At 39.8% G+C, this 24,316-nt stretch overlaps 1 protein-coding gene across 3 annotated transcripts in view; it reads right to left on the bottom strand.

Moving 5' to 3' along the window:
• LOC122574715 (homeobox protein unc-4-like) overlaps positions 1–23,475 on the bottom strand; it is a 45,538-nt gene extending 22,063 nt beyond the window's left edge. The window contains exon 1 of one of the 3 annotated variants that reach the window (XM_043742627.1): positions 21,365–23,475. In XM_043742627.1, coding sequence (XP_043598562.1) covers positions 21,365–21,544 — 180 coding nt within the window. In that variant the 5' untranslated portion in view covers positions 21,545–23,475. Of the gene's footprint in view, positions 1–21,171 lie in introns of all 3 variants that reach the window. The other 2 variants (XM_043742626.1, XM_043742629.1) reach the window with 2 other exon arrangements.
• Between the last annotated feature and the right edge of the window lie 841 nt (positions 23,476–24,316).

Here is a 24,316-nt window from a genome sequence, read left to right on the forward strand (position 1 = left end):
GACTATGCTCCATCGACAGGTGCGAGCCAGTTGTCTCAGAAAGAAACGTCAGTCGGCCCAGTTCAATTTACCGTAATGCCTACCTTCGATTAAACGTTAAACATCTATAAGCAGGATATGAGTTATTGTATTTTAAATTATTACACATGATGGATAGTGTCTTTCGTATGTTTGTTTGGGACAAGGCCAGGTTGAATTCTGAAACAATTTCTTCCTTATACACACCGTATGACAAGATAAAATGTATCATTAGCCTGGTAATTTAATCAGGAAACATGCTATGACCTAGCTTATTCACGCCTCCAAGAAATCAGAACGATGAATAGAAAAGATCAGAGAATAATTTCATAGACCATAAACCACACAGGATTCATTCTATTTAGCAGGATTCTGTTGCATTTGGCATTAAAGCTATTAACGACGAAAGTAGAAAGCTTGAACCAAAAATATCAAAATGACAGGTATACGAATAAACATGCAACATAAAAAAAAACTTTCATCTACAAATTCCTAAACCTAAAAATGCACCGTCGTAATATATACCAAATTTTTATAAAAAAAATGACTCCTGTAGTTGTAGTGTTAACAGTTCTAATAACAGAGGCATAGAGTAACGACCCTGATAATGCCTAGAAAATTTAGCGATCACACAAACATGGTGGTAGCAATTTTCCGCGATTTTTGAAGCAGGAACTTGGATCGTGTTCCGTCGGGTAACGAAGGTAACAAAAGGAGGAACGAGAGAAAAATGACGGGACGGGCGTACGGAAAGGCACGAAAGGGAGAGCAAGAAGGGACGAGGTTGAAGAAAAAAGAAGAAAAATAAAGGCCGGCAGCGGTGCAGCAGCTCGTCGAACGAGGTACGAAGCCACGTAAAGGGTCTTCGCATAATATGGGTAGCCCCGGTATCGGCGGCCTGCTGGCCGATAAGGAGGTTTTCAGATACGATCTACAACCAGGCCGGTTAATTATATATTAATACCTTCGCGTGCAATCCTTGGCTACGTATAGCCAGCATTAAGAAGCCAGAGACCTTTCCGGGGGTGGTTGGTGCAGCGTAAATGCATGGGAAGAGGAAGCAACTTCTTCCAGAAGACCGGCGAGCAAAAAGCCAACTAGATAAGGAACTGATCAACGCTTTTGTGACTTTTGTTTTGTCACAGATATTCGGGAGACGTGGCATATATTGTTCTTACTAGGGAATTTATGCTGTTTCGAAGAATAAGAAAATAAGATGCAATTAGATGTGGAATTGTCTTTCTTTGAAACAATTTCTCCTAGTTAATTCTTAGTTCAAATAATTGATGTAACAAGGAAATTCATGTACTGCGAATTACTTGGATTACTAAAAAATACAGCACTGAATTGGGATTTAGGAATTATACAAAGTTTTTCAGGGATGACAAATTTTATTCATTGTCATAAAATTGTATTAATTATCCTGAATGTAGGAGCAGGAAAAAGTAGGTTTGAGCTGAGTTGAATCCCGGCTAAATCGCAAATGAAAATAGATTATAATTGAAAGATTCTGACAAACAGTTCTAAGCAAGATTCGAAGAAAATAAGACAAAGGTAGCACAGTACACTTCGTTGAACTATAATATAAAATACTTGGAGAAACAATTTTCTAATCAACATCCTTCAAATATCTCAATAAAACCGTTATATGCTACAATATAGCAACAGCCATTTCAAAAAACACTTCTCTAGCTCGTACCTATCAAGAACATGGAAAAAGTCAATCAATTTGCAGCTGGCCATTGTTCGATGAAACAGTCTGCCGAGCACAAGAGGCAACAAGAAAATCTTTCAGTTCTCTAACAAGGCTACAACAGCGATCCGTTTAACCTTTGATCGATCCGCGATTACGCGGCGATCGCTGGAGCGTTTTATTATTGCCGTTGGAAATTAGATTTTTAGATGAACTGGACGGATTAATATCGATTCGTGAAACCGTTTCGATCGTGGCTAGAATTCCGACGAAAATTACAGGAACCCACCGTGATGAATCGACGATATGGGCTCCGGGCTGTTTAACTCGAATATATGGAGTGCTAATTTAAAAAATCATAATTAACATGTTCGATGCGTTTTCCGAGATCACGCGATAAATTGCGCCGCTCGTGAGATCATTTTAATTATAGGCCAGTGTAATCTAATGGAAATAGAATTATCGCGCTTCTTTATTTTTTTCACTTCTCTCGTTTTTCCCCTCTTCGAGCAGCTGATACGCGCTACGCCGCGGATAATTGTTATACTTCTTATACAGTGAAAAATTGTTTACCAGGTATACAGACGAGGAGAGAAGATGAACGAAGCTTCTTTGTGTTACTGAATAACCATTTTCTTGATGTGCGTGGATTCGAGGGCTGGTATTATGTGCACGATATGATTAAAGTTTCATCGTACGAGATGGCTAACTTTTATTATTTCGTTTTTGCAGTCTTCCTTTTTATCTCACACATACACGGGTTAAAATCCTTTAATTATAGCCAGCGGTTATTAAGATTCTGATTTAACACGCGTGTTTTAATCCCGTAACAAGGTATTCAATATTCTCTATTGCCACTTTTAACGCGATTGCAGGAAATCAAGCCTTTAAAAATAGAAGAATGTTTCTTTTTTCAAAATTGCTAGACATTCGTATGTCTATGTAGGCAGTTAGGTATATGAAAGTTTCTGCGATTTGATACCATGGTTAGGTACAGTATAATAAAAGGAATCGATATCATGCTCGTGATAAATACCCTATAAAAATAAAACAGATCCTGCTGCTTCATTGCGCGATTTAACTCCAAGATTACCCGTAGCGAAATAACCACATCGATGGAACAAAACGGAAGCAAGATCGATATCTCCAATTAAAATTATTCTCGGAAGGAGACTGTATAATTTTTCAGGTTCGCGATTCTCCAACGAGATCGCTTAAGAAACTGTGTATTTCCCGCAAGCAAAACAATGCCCGATTACTGGACTTCCTCAATTTGCGCAACGTTGATGCGAAATCACGCAGACGGTCCCGTGTATCGATTACAGACCCTATAATATCGGACGACAATTATTACGTAACAATTCGAGTGCAAATTTCCATACTCGCAGAAATTGCGATGGATCCGATCGCAAGCGTTTCAATTAAACCGACGATATGTTCCACACCGGATGGCACACGCACGCGTATCGATACGTAATTGTGGTATGGATGCCTGGAACAGACTCCTGCGAGCCATAATTTACAAAAATTGAAGAAGCAACGAGGAGATCGATGTTCATCATCGTCCTGATAAACAGAAGAAAAAGACGAGAGGAGGCGACTGAAAAAGAAAAGGAATAGGGATAAAAAGGAAAAAAAATGAAAGGAAAGCAGGACGTTGAACGTCGATCGCCGTAAATCAATAAAGAACGCGCGTTCAGCCCTGTTGAAATTTTGCCGGAGACACGATGTCGGCTAATTAAAATATTTCCTGTGGATTCGCGTCGCATTGCCGACAAACTGTAACGGTTAACGCCAATTAAATTGGCCTGTCGGTTTTTAGATCGAATTTCGATATGGACAAACACCGGCTCGTGGACGAGTGATCTTTGATTATTCGAAGCGGAAGCTTCCGGTTGCTTGTCGAACGCAGTGGGACAAAGCGCTCTTAGGAAATTCTCAACGCTGCAGTGAGTAATTCGTGGTTATTATCAGAACCGGGATAATATATGCTGCTTATAACGTGCTATGCTATTAAACAGGTAAAAATTGGTTTAGCTGTAATTACAATCCCAGGTACTCTGGAAGCAGGAAAGTTTTTATACCGAGAATATTTAGTAATACCATGTGTAATAGAAATACAGATATTTACATATTAAAGTGAAAATTATTTAAATGTTCGCGGATATAATTAGAAACAAGTAAATCTAGTTCTGATGTTGAATTCTTAATTTTTCGAGTAATGATACGAGAAATAAATTATGGTCGAGCACAGACGTTCTAACGTAAAAAATGTAGTGAGAAACGTGTATTGGTATAAGGTATAAGGAAATGATTTCCAACAAATTTTCTTTTCTCCTTTATTTTTCTTTGTCATAAACCAAACGCGTTCGTATCTTAGAAAAGAAAACTTAGAATCTATATTCGTACGACCCGTTTCCATAACAACGAAAAGTACAATGTGATGCAAAGTTTGCCGATTTACATAATCTAACAAAGAAACTTCGAACGTACGAATAATATATAATGCCTAAAAATGTAAAAAATCTCGACTCTCTTTCAAGATTCTCATTCTTAAATTTCGATGCCCATTTTAAATTTTCATTTGCATCGCCAAAAGGAACACGAGAAAGCGAATTCTCATTAAAGGTGCAAATTGAATAAAGCCAAGTTCTCGGTAATGTAGTGATTATAATTACACAGATTCTTCTCTGATTAATCTACTTACGACTGTATCTCGACGAATCTCATTCCGCTGATTCGTCTATGAAATGTTAAATAAACGTCGGAAAATTATTTTTTTTTCTTGAGAGACAACGTGCTCTCAGGGGGTCTACGATCGATCAAGGGATTCGATAATCTCGATGGTAGAGGAAGCCGAGAAATTATATCCTGCTGTGCATATCCTTAATAAACGACGGATAGAGGAACATTGTACATATCCTGCGTAATGATAGCAGACCATCATGTAAACAAATTAAGAAGCACCAACGTCCGTACGGTGAATCACGATAAGTAGCTCGATGCGCATGTTAAGTTTATCTGGATCGAGATCTCGATCTTTGGTTAATATTGAAATCGTATCCCACCGGGGGGCGCGTTTCTCTCTTCTTCTACCTTCTCACGTAGCTTTCTTGCTTCGTCTGGCCTCCGATTCCACCGTTTTTCTTCGCCAGCGGAACCGAAGAATCGCTCGATTCGAACGTGGCTAGAAGGAGTCGTCTCACGTTGATTTTATCACGACGAATCGTCAAGATTTCGCGTTTATGCGCTTCTACAATCAGATCTGTTTTAGTGCAACGATAATTAACGTTACGTGATGTCAATGCAAACGAAAGTGCGTGGCTGCCAGCCAGAGTTTTATTTACGGACTCGGAGCAAACGATGCTATGAAATTGTCTGATTTAATTGCTGGAGTAATGGTCGTGTCTGAAGATCGGCGAGGTTTTATTCAAATGATTATTTGATCAATTACTATGAATGTTAGCAATTTGATCGATCGAACTTGAATAGTTTGTACTTGAAAGATCGGCAAATGTAAGTTATTTGATGAACACGCGTATAATCGAACGAACAGAAAGAACATCAATTACATAAAATTTCTAAAATTTATCTATAGAAAAGCGGGAGGGAGATGTGAATCTTAATTACCAAATAATTTTTACAGATAGGATGAGAAACAGGAATATTCCGAGCAGTACATTTACTAAAAGATAGATAGAGGTAATAAAGATGTCGCAACATAACATGGAATTAATTCGAGCGTATTTTAATTAGCCAACTAATTCGTGCATAATACGATAAAGCTCAAATTACGAATGACTGCCCCGAAGATATCGATTTATATGAAATTAATTCGAGAATGTTTTAATTAGTAAAACAGTTTTTTCTACAAGATCACGAAACCGCCAATACCTATTCGAGAATGTTAAAAACGGTAAGAGCAGAAAGCCGATAGAAACGTATGGTCAATTTGCATGCTAATGACACATAAGTAAGTACGTGATAAACATTTCTTTGCTGACTAACAAATTCTTTCGAAACTACAGCATCCGCGAGACACGAGAGCAATCTATAAAAAATAAATAAATTACACTCAATCATCAAACGCAACGATAAACTATCTGAAATAAAATATCATTAAGACAATTTTGCAAGTTCTGTATTAAAATTGTACAATCTGAATGTTATCGTTGAATAAAGTGAAAATGTGTGGCAAGCAACTTTACTACGTGCCAAAGCACTTTATCACCCTCTATTGAGCTTATAATTAATAATTCGATAGAGGCGAGCTTATCAACGAATCCCTACTTACACTCAACAACGAGCGATCGTGAAAAGCTCCGAAGAAAAATGGGAATTCGCGTGCCACGGCTATAGTTAGCCACCGCCATCCTCTCGCCACCCTAATTACTAACCATGGGTTGTTACCCCATGGCGTGTCATTTGCCCGGCTATATCGTATCAACGTCTTCGCGTGCGATCTCTGCGAGCCCGTTGCAGTCGATTGTTTTAAAGTGTCGATCGTGGCCGAATATCTTCATCGTCGAGGTCTGCGCGATCTTCGTGATGATTATTCGAATCGTACAACTGTTATTCTTCGATTTCATGTACCATTATTACACAATCCTGTACATTGATCTTGTGGGTTACGAAAAGAGTGAGAGATTACTAAATATCGAGTTCATATACATATTCGTAATTTCAAAATACTTTTCCATATGAATACACCAGTTAATTAAATGCAAGGTACCGTAATTAATTCTTTTTAGAAAGCTGCGTTTCAAATAAATCTCGCACTAACACTCGCAAATTTTAAACTTTGGAAGCTGTTAGAAATTTCTAAATTTTCCCAAAATTTAATATTTCAATGTCCATCTAAATTATCGATACTTAATTTCTCTGGAAATGTAAGCGCTAGATTTCGAATAAATTTCAATTTATCAAAAGCGTAAGTTACAAGATATTTTGTTGCTTTGAATAAGCAATTGCCGATATCATTAGTAACAAAACAAAAAGAGGAAAAAAGTCGCCAAAATAAGCAATTCGACGTAGCTAAAATTAATTTTCCCAAGAGCAGAGTTCACTCCGCGATCACGATCTTCTTGACAACAAAAGTCTAAGTAGGCTGTCCACTCTCTCCCGCCAGCATCGTTAGCACGTTATCCTGCGCTAACGATGAATTACGCGAATACTCGAGAGCAACAGCGACAAACCTCAGGCGAAGGACCTCAGAGAGAATAACTCCTGGCAGATTATATTTCACCGGTCCGACGGAACTCGTAACGACCGATGAAATACGTAGCGTGTACGGGAGACTGGAACTTGGGCTTCGATTAATTCAAGCAGCCCAATAAATTCGCGTTTTTACGGTACTTGCTGTCAGCCGAATTAACATTTTCACCGGCTTGATAAAATCTATTAGACAATCGACGACAAACGACCGGTCTAACGGCGGATTAATGCGTTGACTGCGCGAAACGATTCACGTATCTCGGAAGACGACGTCTTATTAAGATACCGCGTTGCAGATTATTAAGATTCAGCTTATTTTCCAGCTTGATTACGTTAATATCAGTAGTTAAATCGTCGTTCTTAAGCATTATAGGTTCCGATTATTTTTTCTTTTCTTCTTTTAATATAATGATAGTGGAAAGATGGAGATTCACCGTGGAGATAGTTCAAAGGATTATTAGATAGTCGATGGACGTGTGATTTCGTTATTTTCGTTTATGGAGGGAGAAATGATAATTCACTGGCAATAAAGTTTAACTACGAAAAATGTATGAATATTATGAGCGGATAGAATTCATTAGTTTTTTGGTTTGGTAGAATTACGTATTGGTTGTAGTTTCTCTTAAAGTGGAAAAAATTCCGGTTGTTTATATAATAGAGTAGGAAGGAATAAAGTGACCAATTGACGAAGATTAAAATTTCTTCTGAGACTGTAGTTTTATTCTATTCCGGTACAGATAAATTTATGTCGGTAATTTAAATCAATTTTCTCTTCGCGTTCCTGGTCAAACCTTTCACGGAGCAAGTCCTGTCAATTTTTGCACTCCTTTTTGCCTATAACTTTAACGAGTGAGGTCCATATAACAAAAGGGATGATAATAAAAGTCGTCGTAGCCGATCGCGAAGCAATAAGATTCTCTTCTTTAAAAAAAGGAGTTCGTCAAAAGTCAACCACGTCGATTAAATACAATAGAACGAATAAATGCTAAATATCGACACAAAGTATCATCATAAAATGTCATCAGAAAAATCCTTCGATTTGGTATCTCATAAATTACTTTAACTTCAGAAAAATATTTCCGGAAAATCTAGAAATCAATGAAATCACAAGAATACAATTTTTCTTCCTTTTATAGCCAACGATCTCTTAAGTAGAATATTAAAAATCAATAAAGTCATAAAAACACAATGTCTCCTCTTTTTCTAATAAGTAATTTCATTATTGCTAATACGATTCGCAACAATGGCCTCACTGTTCGCGCAATCTTCCACTATTCTTGCGCCACTATCGCCGCCATTCCCGCTCAATCTAATCGTCGCGAACATTTTAATTTAATTACCAGAAAAACATTGTTCTTCTGCCGGCTGAGAGGCGCTTTGATAGCGCGTGCAACGAAGTCGATAAATCCAAGGAAATCGGAATTTAATAACTAATTGCACGTAGCGAGTTACGAGGATAGCGTTTCGCCTACTTGCTCGCATGATTTAGACACGTCTTGATAAATGATTGGTGATTCACATCCGCTCACCGATACCGCGATAAACAGCGGCCAGTATTGGATTTCGCGTACGGTCGGTATAATGACGAGGAAATTGCACGATTGAATATTTGGAAAAATGCTCGACGACAAATAAATTTGTCGAACACAAAAGGAGTTTCCACAGCGGTAATCCGGTGATTTTCGTACGATATACGCGAGTGACTTGAATGATGGATAAGGAAGGCGCGGGAGAGAACAAAGGCAGATCGAAGAATTTCGCGTTAGGTAATTTGTTGAGTATGATTGCCGGTTGTTGACGGTTTGTCAGTTTAATTCTGAGTTCGTGGTACCCTTTGTTTGGTATTTAAGTTTGCATGATACACTTCATCGTAAACTAGACGCAGATCAGTTCAGCGTTCTTGCGTTATTACCGTATGTTGCAACGTTTCGGCTACCTCTTCGTCTTTTCTTCGTGTTTTATTATGAAACAATGTTGCTTTTAGCTATTACTATAAGTTCACGATGATGAAGATAGTAGATCTATGAATTCGTTCCTCCCTTTTACTTATGCTGTATCATTCTAAACGTAAAACGATCTATAAAATTTCCGATCAGAGTTCGAACGAGATAGCCAATAAAATCAGCATCGCGAGAGAAATTCGAAACGGTCATCGGTAAAACTCTGGAAATTCAATTTATTGTAAACGTGAAATGTCGTGGCGGTAATTCACAACGTCTACGTCCATGTTGGGCAAGCTAGAGGAGTCAGGAGATCCGTCATAAATTTCGTGCTATTAAGTTGCATGCGAGCGCACCGCAATCATGCCGCGGTACTACGATTTTGCCACTGTACTGCAATTTAAACGTCATACCACAATTACGATCAAGAAACGTTTCAGCCTTTAAAGGCTTCTTTCGAGCAGCCGCGGACTTTCTCGCAATACATCAGAGCCAGAGTTTCTCGTGAGCGAAACAATTCCAGAAGCGGCCTGAACGCCGTTCCCCCGGCTTGATATCTTTATCAATGTTGCAACTCTGTGGGTAGACTTCGCAGAAACGATCATTAACACCGGCGAAATAGACCGTGTGCTTTACATTTAATTTAGATTTATGGAAAATGCTCGCGTCGGCGAGACTGTCAGAAATTAAAGGGCCGGGCAATTAGGAACTTCGATGCCCCGAGGAATAATGGAGCTTAATTTCTTTCAGATCTCCTGCACTCCAAGCTGGCGAGAGAGAGGTTTTTGACATCGAGGTTCAAAGACTTCCAACATTTTCAGATCGCAGAAACAGTGCAAACTGAGTTCCACACGCAAACTTAATTCTTATTGTTCGTGTCTACTTTATTATTAGAAGTGAAATTCCTCACGCCTATGATTACAACTTTTTGAGATGGAAAGATAGGGAAGAATAAATATTTTACAAAATTCCTCAATGGCAAATTTTTTTTAATTAAACCAACGACAAAGGACTAATCATTTAACATAACTTTTATTTAATCCATCTTTACCCAATTCATTTATTTAATCCAACCACTAATAATAAATTTATTCGATGAAGCATTCAGAATTTATGGCTAGCTATTTACGCTAAATTTAGCGAATTACGAGTGAATTGCTTAACTCGATGCTTCACTAATCCTGCTTTACTACACACTTTTTTCCTATAATATGCATAAATATTTGCATGAAACCAGATATTTCAAAATTTATCACTGATGATATTTCAATTCCCTAAACCATTTAAAAGCGTATATCACCGATGAATGCTCTATCTTTCTCTTCGAATGACCCTAGTCATAGGAACGTCGAAACGAGGCAATCGATATATCAAAAATCAGTGCGGAACGTCTCGAATCGGTTAAAAATAAATCAAAGCCGGGGGCACTATCATTGCCGCCTCGTGCAGCGAAAAGCAACCGTCAATTTCCCCGAGGAAATTGATCTCTTCCCGTTTGCAGTGATAATCTAGCGCCCGTGGAATCACACGTTTCGTCCGTACAATCGTTGGCCCGGTTTTTATCGGCGCTGTCATTAAAAACAATATACGAGGCCAATGCCGCGAAACAAATCGCTGTAATGATCGCTGCGCCGGTCGAATATACGTGGCCAACGATCGGGGAACCGCGTGTCTTTCGCGATTTCTTCCGTAAACCGGTCCGACGTGCAGCCGACAATTTCCTTTTTTACCATCAACGGTCACTAAGTTGCCCGTGTACACGGAAAACCGAGGATTCTTCGGTTTCTTCTTTGGTTAACGGAAGAATCTGGGGCACGAGTTCCTTTTGGTATGGTCGAAACGACGTTCTGCAAGATACTAATCCGTGGAAGGGACGTGGGAGGCGCGGGGGTTGAGGTGGAGTCTTGGTAAAGTTACAGAGAAGCTAGTCAGAAAGTAATAAAAGGGAGATCCTTATCATCAGAGACAATTAGCGAGGCATATAAATACATGGCGTATTTATAGTTTGTCGGCCGTATCTTTCTCACTGCTCCTTCGACGATCCCTCGCCTTCCCTCTCTCTCTCTCTCTCTCTCTTTCTCTCCTCTCTCTTTGTTATTCTCTCTAATAATACCGGCTATTTAATCGACGTTCCTTTTGTCTCGCTGGACGCACGACAACGAGTGAAAAACAGTCGATTAAATTGTCGGATAATCGCTATTTTAGGTCTGTATCGGGATCGCTATTTTATGATTAGACTAATGATAAAATTGGAGACCTTTGGGCTGCTTAGTTTGGATTATTGGAATTCAAAATGACTTTAACTCCTTGCGTGATCAATGAATTGACTTAAAGCATGCAACATCGAATTTTTCTTTTAATTTTTACTTGAAATTGTAAGTAGTGGTAGGAAAGTAGTAAACAATAATCTAAATTATGTTTGTGTTAACTTAACGACTTTGAAATTTATGATTAGAACAAAAGTGGTTCGAGTCAGCGTTTTGCTGGCAATTATTAATTCGACAAGAATCGCTGATAAGGACTTGCGTAACACGCTGATATCGTTAATCGAACAGTTAAAAGTGACAGTCGATGTATCTGGTGATTCCAGTTTCAGAACAACATCCGGAACCATAAGTTTTTATCTTATCTTCGAGAGAGATATAAAGCTTTCAGATCCTGCGTGTAATACCCACTCCGTTAATTTAATATTCGTGTATTCTACCCTAAAATCCTTTTCCAGCCATCAAACGCGAGATTTTATAATAAAAGAATCGACTATTGATGCGCCTTTTAATAAAGTACTGATATTAAATCCCAAGCAGTTATCTTGCACGATAACTGAATAACAAGAATAAAACATGTAAATTAAACATATTAATACATAATTCAAAGGAAATCGATAACGAGAAGTAAACAACATGTTTCGCAATATTACAAATCTATATCTGTTTCAAGTTTTAAAGAACCGGAGAAAAACGCAAGCTATTACTCAAGACGTCAACCAATTCTTTTAATTAGTATGCTGATTCAGTAAAAAATAATCTGAAAAATAATTGAAACACTTTTCATGACACAGCGATCGTTAAGAATAATCGTTATACCAATTTAGAAAATATTATAAGAAAGCTACATACGAGAAGTAATGAATCCGCTAAAATTGTACGGAAGTTACAATCGATGACCAATTAGAATACCATAGAAGTCGAAGAACGATTGAAATTCAATCGCGAGTTAACATTTCTCAAAGCAATTGAAACTAGACAAATTTACTTGAAAAAAAATTTACCGTCTCGAGTTTCTAAGTACAAGATACCGGACTTTCAATTCAGACGGACTATCGTACGATTATCGCTGATGTTATAAGACAACGTATGTTGTCTCCGACAGTTCTCGATTACATATTTAATACAGTTAAATATTTAAAAATATATCCTACAATTCATGTCGTTCGCTTAGCATGCATATCTTATAAAAAAATTGCAAAAGTTCTCGCATATATAAAGTTTTACGATATACAAATAGATCGTAAAAAACTTATTCGTTACCATATACCGTGATAAAAATTCGTTCAGCATCAGTGAACGTGTTAATGACACAGGGGTATGGCGACTACCTTTTACACTTACTCTGGCGACTTTCAATTTCATGGAAGCGATGAAATTACTTGCTACAAGTGTGTTACGCCGACCAAAAGACATCTGCCCGAGTGCCAAACTTCAAAGGTACCCATACGCTATACTATATACAAACTGCCGCTTAATATATAATGCATTTTTCGTGATCTCCTTTAAACCATCCCATACAACACGATCCACGAAATGACCGCAAGAAAAATCATTAAAGAAGACTCGGTCGCGTGCAACGAGCTCGTCGTTGGCGAGTATCAGGGCTGGTAACGTGCGAGAGACTCACCTCGTCCAGCTCGAAGAATCCGAGAGCGGACGAAGGCCGAGGACGATTCAATTTGTCGGTCGCGGCGCGAGCGTTTCTGGGGGCCCGTGGCGAGATTCACAGCGTGGCACGCAAGCCACACTTGAAAATTAGCTCGTGACCGAGCCACGCCGTTAGCATTAGTAGTAGTAACACCGTTGGCTGGTGTTATTGCCGATACCAGAGGAACGCGAGAAGCGAAGGATGGTGATCCGTACGAGTGGAAGAAGAAAAGCGAGACGAACCGAGAGGAAAGAGAGAAAAGAGGACGGGATAGAGAGAGAAGAAGGAGGAAAGGGATAGACAGTCAGGGGCGAAAGGGATCCCATTGGAGATGGAAGAGGGGGCGAAAGAAAGAAAGAAGTTTTGAAAAGGGACTAACGACCGGCAGTTAACGACGGCTCTGAAATTGCTGGTTGCCCGCTGCATCTTCCACGGCCGACCTGGCCGAGAATTATTAAACTGTAGTTTAGTTTAAATTAAGTTATTACCCGGAGCCGTCCCCGTTTTGTTTGTCCCTTTTCTACACGACTATGACCCCACGACACCCTCTCACCCCACCCTAGCCGATGGGGGAGGGAACCAGCCGCCGATTTCCAGCTTCTTCCCTGGCGTTTTTCTCAACCGAGTCGACGGGGATCGAACCTTCTCTCTATCGTCGAGCCTGGGTTAAAGCTATTATCGCTTTTCCATTTCAACTTTCTTGCCTCGAATCCTGGGAGAATTTCCGACGAATACCTGAGAAATTCGTAACGATATTGGGATAAGAGCGTGTATATTTTCTTCACTTGTAACTAGGATAACGATCGATTTGTTAGCAAGTTTTACGGGAGTATTTTCCAAATTACGATGGAAGTAAAAATTACCGATGCGCACAATGTCTCAAGACGGGTATTTTCTATAGTAGCGCAAAAATGAAATCTGCTAGGGTGTGATAGACTTCGCTTTACCAGTCACGGGTTAAGCATATGGAAAAAGAATTTATTTTACGCGTTGATTGAGTTTCATTTCCGTTTTTGTGCTTTTTGTTTTAAATGAAGTAGTTAGGTACTTGCTAGGGTTTGGTTTTGGAATCTAATACGTGGAAGGAATGACGCTTCTTATTTCGTGGCATCCAAATGACTTCGGCTTCTTTTCAGAAGCGGTCGCGTTATCGTGGGGCATCCTGTCATTATTTTACGATTAGACCGAACGAACGAACTAGCATTAAGCGGGTTGACACAAAAACCACTGATTTGTCGAGTTGGATGAAAGCAGTGGGTAAGATGAATCGATGGGATCGCGGTAGATATAAAAAAATAATCTTGGAATTAACGATCCTCCGTTGAGATCGCTTACGGAAGCTCGAATAAATCACATTATCAACATGTCTTTGCGTTACGTCTCAATCTGTGGATGAAAAGATCCATCATCGTAGACACTTAACGTTTTACAAGCTAATACTGTAACGCAATAACAGATCTTTGCGCGTGTATGAATTCCTTTTTTAATTATATCGAGAAGATATAGTAGCAACACCTGATATATCTCTGTATAAATAAATTTTAATTTCTACGTTGAAATTAGCAATTTTTGACTCGATATAAATTAATGATATCCGTGCTGCACGAAACTTTCCTTTTGTTCTTTACCTACGATACTTAAACAGTTAAAACACCCAATCGCAATTTTTAAAAACTACGCCTAACTAAAGAATACATAATCTCCGTAAATAATTTTTAATTCTTTAAAAATACCTTGTCGTGGTTTCCCAAAACTACCCTTAGTCACAATCAAAAATACTATACCAAATTAAATGATTATTTAAAGAAAAGTTCACGTCTGCAAAAATTAAAATGCACAGTCCGTCGAAGTTTAAAAGACCGATGAATACTAAAAACGAAGCGAAGGAGAAACACGACGTCATCAATCATCGATCACACGTGCAATTCCACGGACAGAAATTAACGCGATATAGATCGGAACGAACGCGTTCCCGCTTTCATCGTCGCGGAGGACTTCATCCGAGCCGGCCGGGCATCGCTCGGGTGTCGCGAACCGGTCATTATTCACGCGTTTCCACGTAATCTGTACCGAGTAGATCGTGCAATTTCCACGAACGTAGCCGCGGATCGAGCGATCAAGACGGATCGCCACGATTTAGAAGTCGAGCTTCGAGGAGCAAACACCGGATAGGCGTGTACCGACGCGACGGCAAAAGGCCAACGATTTCTCGTCGGTGCTCTAACGATCGTTTGAAGAACTTGAACGATCGTGTAAAGCGTACGCACGCGACTATGCGAGCATCCTATCGCGGGACAATTATGTAAACTAGAGTTTTCTTCGGCGTCTGGGATACGTAGCCAGGAAAATTGTCGCTGCTCCACGTCCACAGGCGAAGACGTTCGTTAAAAGCTAGAGGCTTACACGTCACCGTGCGTGTGATTAATCGCGACTTTTGAGACGTTGGATCGAAATTCGAAGCAGATCAATAGGTTTCTCAACTTCGATTTTCATCGAATAATACGAACAATAAGATTTATCGTGATTTTTCGATCGAAGATTTACGTAGAAGGTGATCCTGGGTTTTTAGAAGTAATCTAAGGTCTACTTGTGTGTCCCGAATTTGAATCAAATTGATCAGTTTCGCTCTTTTAAAAAGATTTTAATTTCAGCAGTGAATTATACGATCTGATCTTTAGAATTTCATTTTTGAAAAATTATGTAACTATACTTAACACGGTTGGCTGGTTTAGATCTTGTGTAGCTGATTTAACCCTTAGTATACTACAAGATGGATTCACTGACATTTCATATCGAGTATGATCTCTAAAAGTTTTCTTGCCTGTTTACCGACATGTTAGATTTTATATTAGAATGATTAAAGCGTCTATTTTGTAAAGATCACGAATTTCTAAACACTGATTTTTTCACCGCAATTTAGAAGAACAGAGTTGACTGATTTAGCTTCTGTATGGCTCATTTAACCATTAGTAAGTTACAAGATATGACAATATTATAGATAAAAATTACAATACCAAATATAATCTCTAAAAGTCTTTTTGTTTGTTTATAATTGTGTTAGATTTTATACCAGAATAATTAAAGTACATATTCTATATTCTGTAAGAAGTAAAGATCACGAATTTCTAGACACAGATTCTTCCACCGCGACAATCTAGGAGAACAAATTTAAATACGGTCCAATTAAGAACACCCAAGCATGAACAGTTCCAAGGTTTAAACAGGTAAACCTAAATGTGTTTGTCTAAAACCCAAAACTGACATACCGGAGCGAATTAAACTCAAGTTTCGAGCAATGAACAACTAACTTTAGCGTCCACCACGTCGCAACTTTGGTCTTTCGCGGTAACCTGGACCAATTCACCGATTGCAGACACTCAAAGCTATTATAGGTCTCGCCAGTAGAATCATCTCACGCAGAAATGTACACGAAGCCACGGAGCGACGGATTATTTTTTCTCTCGTTTTCTTTCGATTTGCCACTTTCTCGCCGGTTTATCTGGATTTTATTCCCGAGCGGAATATTAATTAAGCCACTGTCACTAATCAACGCATCGACGATCCTCCGAACGTTAATTTCCTATAATGTATTTGCTGTAATTAGCCGCCGCTCCGGGGCGGTGCTAATAAAGAGGAAATTATTGGATTCCATCGGTCGATTCAGATAAACGCTTTCGCGATCGCTTCATTAAATGCCGGACCGCGTCGACTTCTGTTCAATTGTTATCTCTAACCGAAGTTTAGTTACAAGAAGTAAATTTTTACGGTGAAGCTTGTTTCTTACGCTACGTTTCTTCGCTTTATTTCTTGTCATTCGCTCAAGATTGGAGGAATGCAATATTGTCAAAGTGTAACATCAAAACTGGAAGATGAAATCATTAATCAGCGAACGAGTTTAGCGACGCGGATTTAATTAAAGTTACAACAGGATACGCGCCATGCATCGTGGCTTGTCGCGAGATTAAGTAAATAGAAACAATTTGCGCAATTTTCCGCACGTTCTATTTCGTGGCTTGTTGAATAGCGACGATTAGATAGTACGGTTTAAATAGATTAGGCGTGAGGGCCGAGTGTGGGAACGTTGATTTAGAATCGTGGTTTCTAAATACGATTCAGATCTATTATTACACCGAGTTAATGATTTTGAATACGTTTATTCCCGATACGTTCGGGACCACAGGAATTTTTTAATTGAAGTGATAATCAAGGACGAGAGAAAAGTGAAAAGGAAAAATGTAGAAAGAAGTAGATACGCGACATAGATCGATTACATAATCGACGCAATATTGTAGTAAATAAGCAAAAATATCACCAATCTATCCGCAGAAGCTATAAATCTCCGACTGCGAAAATGTATAGATCTTTAAATAGAAGAATCGAAAACTTAATGTCAACGACGTGATAAAGCTCGTAGAATCACTATCAAAGAAGCTAGTTTTACCTGATCGATGTTGCTTCTAAAGGGATAAACAACTCTTATAATTATAGACTGGAAGGTAAATTTAAGAGAAGGCCAGGAATACACGAAACTATTCCGAAGCTCGGCAGGAAAATAATATATATAAAAATAAATTTACGTGTATCAAACAGTGGCCCATCAGAAAGCAGACTTCCAATTACAATTCCACGAAAACCGATCAATTTCCTCAAGCTATCCTTATTACTAAAATAACTCAATAACTCCCGAGCGTGGACTATAATCAGTTCACAATAATTACTCGTCGTGAACAGTCCCTCGGAATTAATTGCTCGTAGGAGATCGAATACAAAATTTCACGTAATTTTCCAACAAGAAATCGACTATAGCAAGGACGATAAAACGGCGGCGCAACAATAAAACCACCGACGATTATCGACGGCTGAACTTCGATTACTCCCTCGTCTAATTAAATGTCGATGGGATCCGGCATTCCCGATAATTTACCAGTTTCTTGTCAGTTACTTTCTAGTCTATTATATCATTTTATCAATTACACACAAATTAAACGTCTAAAAAGATACCTTACATTCGACGTCCACGGAAGGAAGTACCGTAAAAATGTAATTTATACTACATTGACTGAAATTACGACACTGTTTGCCAATCTTTTACGAGTTCCACGTATTCTCTGATTTTTTTAATACTCCCTCCGATACTCTCCCTTTAATGTTCCAATTTTCTTTTCTTTTTTTTTTAAATACGCTTTCCGACCGTTTTCAGGCGCATCGATGGCTATTTACAAGATGATGGTTCCTAGAGATCATTCGAAATTGATTGCGATGGCCAATAAATTCTGTGAAAACGAGGCTCGGCAAGACATTCAAAGATACGAGAGAAGAAAGAGGAGAGGAAATAAGACAACTTCGCGGAGCAGATCTCTCACGGCTGTCAGACGTGACACGTTTATCTTAAACAGCGTTACGTTCAACACTCGCGGAACTCATTAGTTAGGTTGCGCACATGCAGTTCGCGTTACGTGCGCTTGCCTACGCTGGTTGGCCCATTAGCGAAATTAGAAAGAGAAGTATTTTAACCGCGCCGCGTCCTATGAAAACGAAAAGAAAGACTTACAAGTATCACTTAAGCGGCCCTCTATCGTCCTTTTCTTTCTAATTGTCGCGCTGAATTATTTTGGAACGATTGTTTTCATGACTGCAGTAAGTTGTGTCAGTACATCGTGGCGAAATGTATTTTATTTCGCTCGTTATTACATTTTTATTACATAATTTTATTGTATTAATGTATTGTGATAATATAATTGTTATATAATTAACCTAATAATTGGAGAAAATTTGTTTCACATCTGTTTACTATTGCGTCATTTTATGAGGCGGGCTTCTTCAAAAGTTGAATCTGAAATAATCAAAGTCGTTACCTTTTCAGAAGATAATTACAAGCTACCTATTTTAATTTTGCGATTTTGCGGGAAGTACAGAAAGTATATAGATGGCAAGTAATATAACAGGACAAGAACGATACTATTTCACTGATTAATAGATTGTTGATGTTCATAGCATGACACTGTACGTATATTTAGGCAATGAAATACGACGATAAGGAAAACTTTTTCAGACACAAATTGATAATATTAAGTCTATGACGCAAAAACCACGGAAATTTACGAGTAAAAAAGATTCTGCATCACGGTAAAGAAAAGAATTGCCAAGCATTTGCGCGTGCAGGACTCAGAATATCGCTTGGACGCTAACAACAAAATTACCTCTGAAAAAAGGAAACAGTTTGTTTCCGAAGCTATATGGCGCTCGTAAATCTATGATGATTCGAGCACCGTTTTCTAAAACGACGACTCATCTGCCATCGATAAATACGGCAGAAATAGTACAAGTGAGGACATGGTTTCAAGATCGCCGTGGTTTTACGCGAGTTTTCACGAAACGGACAAAAAAAGTTGCGCCCAAAGTCGGACAGGGATGGAGTTAAGTGGCGCTCCCTTCAAGGCATAAACAAGCGTTAGGGACATGAATGGGATCACGTAAAAAACAGATTTCCACCCTCGATCTCGTACACGAAACGTGATTTCAGGCCGTCAGCTCGAAGGAAGGGTGGAAAAAGGGCGTTGCGGATTGGGGCTAACCCTGTAAGCGATCCCAGGGGCTCGTCAGGAACGATCTTATGATTGACCGTGTTACGACACTCCCTATAGACCATTTTCCGAACGTATCTCGAAAATAAGTTCGAGTCAAAAGCTCGGTTGATCTAGAAGAAACGGTACCAAACGGCATATGCATCGCCGATATTAGATTCGAACGCGAGCCTTCTGGTATTTGGGGTGACCAGCAGCTGTATCGTAATGGAGCGTATTTGGTTGTTAAACGTACTTTGAGATGGCGAAAATTGCAACGTGTAAGCTTGTCGGTGTGGTTTTAGGAGTAAACTGGTTTTAGATATTGAGTTGATGTTAAATATTAATAGGAGATATTCCGGTGTATTTACGCATTATAAATAACCCAGCTTATGATAATTACTTGACTGTGCTCTGAGTCGCGGCCAGACGCGTAACAGTAAGGTTTATGTCATCGTGCAAAATGTCCAACTGAGTTACACTTCATGAGGAGAATAATATAAACAACCGTAGGACAGCGTGCTGTAATGGATGAAATTACTTTGCGTTTATTACGTAGAAATACGCGAGTCTGTATTAAAATTTCAAGCTACCTTTTTGCTCTTTTTGTTGGTACGTTATACACTTAAATATCTGAGAAAAGAAAGAAAGGAAAAACAAGGCTCGTTGATATTACTATCGTATTATTAGGACGAAAGTTTCAGTTGAAAAATCTGGAGAATATATGAAATGTAAGGTGTTTATAAAAAGGATTCGTTCGCAATTATACTGTTAACTGAATTTTTCGATATGAACCTGTTCGTGATTTTATCAGACACGTAAAGAGGCCAGTTTCTAATCTTATTAATATAGAGTAAGATTAGAAGCACGAGAATAACACGGGGTTTAATTCGCACTGTAAATCAAGCAACAAAGTAGCAAGTAACCTGCTAGTTTACTATCTTACTTGCCTCAAAATTGCAGCTTACCGTGCTATAAGTATGCAAACTATCGTAGCAAGGAAATGTGGCAATGAATTTGAAATTGTGTTTCAATTTAGTGCAAAAGTGGATCAGATATCTCTCGTAAAGTCATTCTGCATTTTCCCCTATAAACATAGCAGCTTAAAATAGAACATATCAAAACATCATATACAGTAACGAATCTAAGAATAACACAAGCAAGAAAGACTCGTAATAAAACTAGGAATATTAATGCAAAGTTGTCAAACAATTATTCCATCAATAGAACCAAAGTGTTCGAGAAGATCACTATAAAAACACGGTAGATTTTAGTCATAACAATAATTATACTGCAAAAGGATATTAACTTTTCTGAACTTCATTAAAACTGAAGCTACGAACTTGTACTGCGTATTTGAATATACTATGCGATTATGATTATACTGACACGAAAATAAACAAGGCAGACTTTCGCTCGGAACTTGTATAAGACATTTTTTTACTCTTAATGAACCTCGGTATCTTATTTCCTAGTAAAATTGTTAATCCACTGATCGCTTTCATTATCGTATGGTATTTTCAGTGTATCTCAAAGATAAAAGATCTGAACCCCTTCATTCTAACATATTCGATAATTCTAGCGTTAATGTCGCGAGGAAGACAGCAATTTTGCCGAAAACACCTGCGTATTGTCGGCAGTATTAAAAATAAAAACCGTAAAGCTGATTCATTCTGACATGTTTGACAGTCCTAAGGTTAATTCAGGAAGAAGATGTTAACAACCGAAACCCAAACAAGCGTGGCCATCCTCGCGGCGATAGTTCGCAGCTGCGCTCATTATTTCAAGGTGCTTAGCTTGAAGTGTAACGCGAAAAAAAGCCACTTACCTTTCTTCTCGTCATCCTCGTCGGCGTGATCGGCGCCGTGATGAAGATGATGGGCGGTCGGATGGTGGCTAGTTATCGCCGGCACCAGGGGGTGGTTCCCTAGTGCCGGATGCGGATGATGAGGATGATGATGACTGAGGAACCTGACAGCGGCCGCGGCTGCTTGATGCTGAGCTTGCATCGTCTGCTGTACCTGACTTTGAACCTGTCCGAGGACCGGATGATGTGGTGGCCATCCTGTCAGATGAAACGGAAACACGGGTGTCGCCCTCTGGAACAGTCTGGCCGGAGTCAGGAGGGAACCACCGGAACCAGTAGAGCCGCTACCAGGAGGCAGTGGAAAGGACAGACCACCTCCTGGTTCCAGGACCATGTTTGGGACCAACTTGACGACTGGCTGTCTCTCCACCGGAGAGATTTCACTTATTTTGCATCTATATCCCTCTACTCTATCCTCGATACGCTATACTTTCGACGATCGTGGTTTCCTCAACTTCATGGGAACTGACATTCGACGAGAACAGTTGTTGCAGGTCTGGACACCTCAATTTCAGAGTACGACACACGTGAGATAAGTTTTCAATGATGTACCAAGGAATCGTTTGTTTACATCTTACATGGAAGGTTTAAGTTTAAGATTGATGGAATTTAGAGGCTCCTTTTAGATATATGCAGCGAGATTGATCATGTTTGTTGAAGATCGGTAATCGTGGAGGTGGAAGGATGGCGAATGCGTTTGCAAGTGAACGTGCTCGTGGTAAGTCGACAGCCGTCGGAAGGCGAGATTCGAGGTTTCCGTCAATGGCAATCGACCTTTTTGCCTTTTAAGAGAATCCTTGCATCGAGGATTCTATGTAAATTCTTTCTGCCAGTATTTTCAGCTTCTATGCTTCAGTCTTTTATCTAATATTCAAAGTCCTCGGCGATTTTCTCCCAAATCTCAAAAAATATAATCCCACCAAATTAGTCAAGCAGAATTTCATGAAACACGTATTTCGAGAGTCCATTTAGTCCTTTCGCGAGTACAGTCTCGGTAACTAACACTCCAGTTTCACGCCACGATTTCTCATTGTCGATCTTTCCGAGATCAAACTTTCCGTCCGGGATCTAATCTTCACCCTGAATGTTCATGTCTCCGTCAATTTTGCGAATGAACCCGCCAAACCGCAAAAGTCACTAGGGAAACTGGGCCATCGTTGAAAACACAAGTCCACGGTGCACTGGTCGACGATCACACTTGTTAAAAACTGTTTAGAGGTGACGGTGTCGTCGTACGACGTTGCGTACCTGGACATCAGGTTACGCAATCAACAGCAACGAAAACACCAATCAGCTGACGAGATTAGAGAAGAGCACAGGTCGTATTTGTGTATTTGGCAGTCCGTGGGGTGAATTCGAGCGCGCAACGGAACGGATTCCAGGGATTCCTTGTTGGCAAGGACCTGTTAGTGTTAGGACCACTACGGCACGAGCCAACGGCACAGCACTATCTGCCTGGAGAGTGAAGTCAACGGCTCCCCTCTGTCCACGAAGTCAAAACTGGTTTGGGTCGCCACCCAGAGGCTTTGGATTGGTCGGACAGATGGTGGGTTCACGGGTGCCACTCTATTCCTGGCCAATGAGGACGGATGGATTACGGAGCGAACTCCGCCTCATAGACGGTTTTTTTGCCCTGGAATTGAATCGACGCCCCTTCCTTGCAGTAATGGTGGTGCCGTAGTGGGGATGAATCAATTGGTGGCTGCCCTGAAAGCAGCCGCAAGATGGCTCCTCCCTTCCCCACAGCATTCGACAAACCACCCCTGTCGTGGAGCCTAGGCAGCAGCGTCGACCTTAGCCTCTAATGCCGTCAACGAGATGCGCACTTCTGCAAAGTTCAAATTTTTTCCACCACAAAAGACTATCGTCCTTCCTTTATTTCTTCTCCTTTCTTCTTTCACCTTCTCTTTTCTTTTTTTTTTTTTTTTTATTAAACAACTCGCAATTGTCCTCCGGAGAATTTCACGAATACCGACTTGAACAGATCGACGCAGAAATATTCTGGGAAAGCCAGAGACGATCGAAAGCACGATGAAGCTTGATCTCCGCCGTTGTTCATCTTCGAGGGAACGAGCCCGACAACGTTTCCCTTTCTTCGCGATCGTTCTCCGACGATTGTTGTGCTTCCACCTCCACTCCCACCCCCACCAGACGAGTATCTTCCACCCCTCCAGCCCTCGAGGGCACGATCCTCTTTTAATAAGAGGAGCTCTGAGCTCGGAGGCGTTAAGTAATTACATCTATTCTCTTCTGGGGAGGAAATTACCTGTGCCTCGGGGTGGGAAAAATTAGGAAATTAAAATTAACCCCCGCCACCGGGCGTCGTGTCGCCTCTCCCTCCTCCTACACCTCCTCCTCCTTCTCGTTCGCCATTCCTGTTCCCCCTCAGCTTCTATCATCCTCTCTTTCTCGCGCCTTGCTTCTCGACTCGGTGCACTCCGTGGCTGGAACTCTTCGTACTCGAATTTAGGAGGAGCCGGCGGCCATTACCGCTTACGTAATCTTTTTACAGTGGCGGCAGCACCTTGTTAAGCAAAGTTATTTAACGCGGGACGTCGGGCTAGCTTGGTTACCGGCGTGTCCTCGTCTATTTCGATGAATAGGTGAACGTATTGCGCCGATCGACGCCGGGATTCGACGCTTTTCAACGATCTTGTGCTGACTGAAGATCCATGGCATCGTCTGTTGCTTCGTATTTTGTTACTTTGTATTACGGAAATGATGTAATGGCTTTTCTCAGCAAGTAAAGTTGAATAAGTAATTTGATAAATTGTTTAATTTTTACGTAGACTTGGCTGAGTCAAGCGCGAAGTAATACGTTGACGAATATTGTTGCTTCGTGAATCGAGAAATCGACGGTGAGCATATTTTTAACAATATCAGGTTTTGCCCATTGATTAATCGAATTATAAATATGCTTATTAACGTCAACAAATGTTCTGAAGATCGATGAATTGAAATTGACCCGCCAAACGCATCGTTCGTTTCTTGTAAGAAAATAATGTCATAAGAAAAAAAATCTCATAAGACGATTGCAATAAAGATTCGTTTTAAGAAGACTGGTTCACTGCGTAGAATTATTTTCATCCATGCTGTATATTCCTTT

Source organism: Bombus pyrosoma, linkage group LG14 (genome assembly GCF_014825855.1).
Source record: "Bombus pyrosoma isolate SC7728 linkage group LG14, ASM1482585v1, whole genome shotgun sequence".
Lineage (NCBI taxonomy): Eukaryota > Metazoa > Arthropoda > Insecta > Hymenoptera > Apidae > Bombus > Bombus pyrosoma.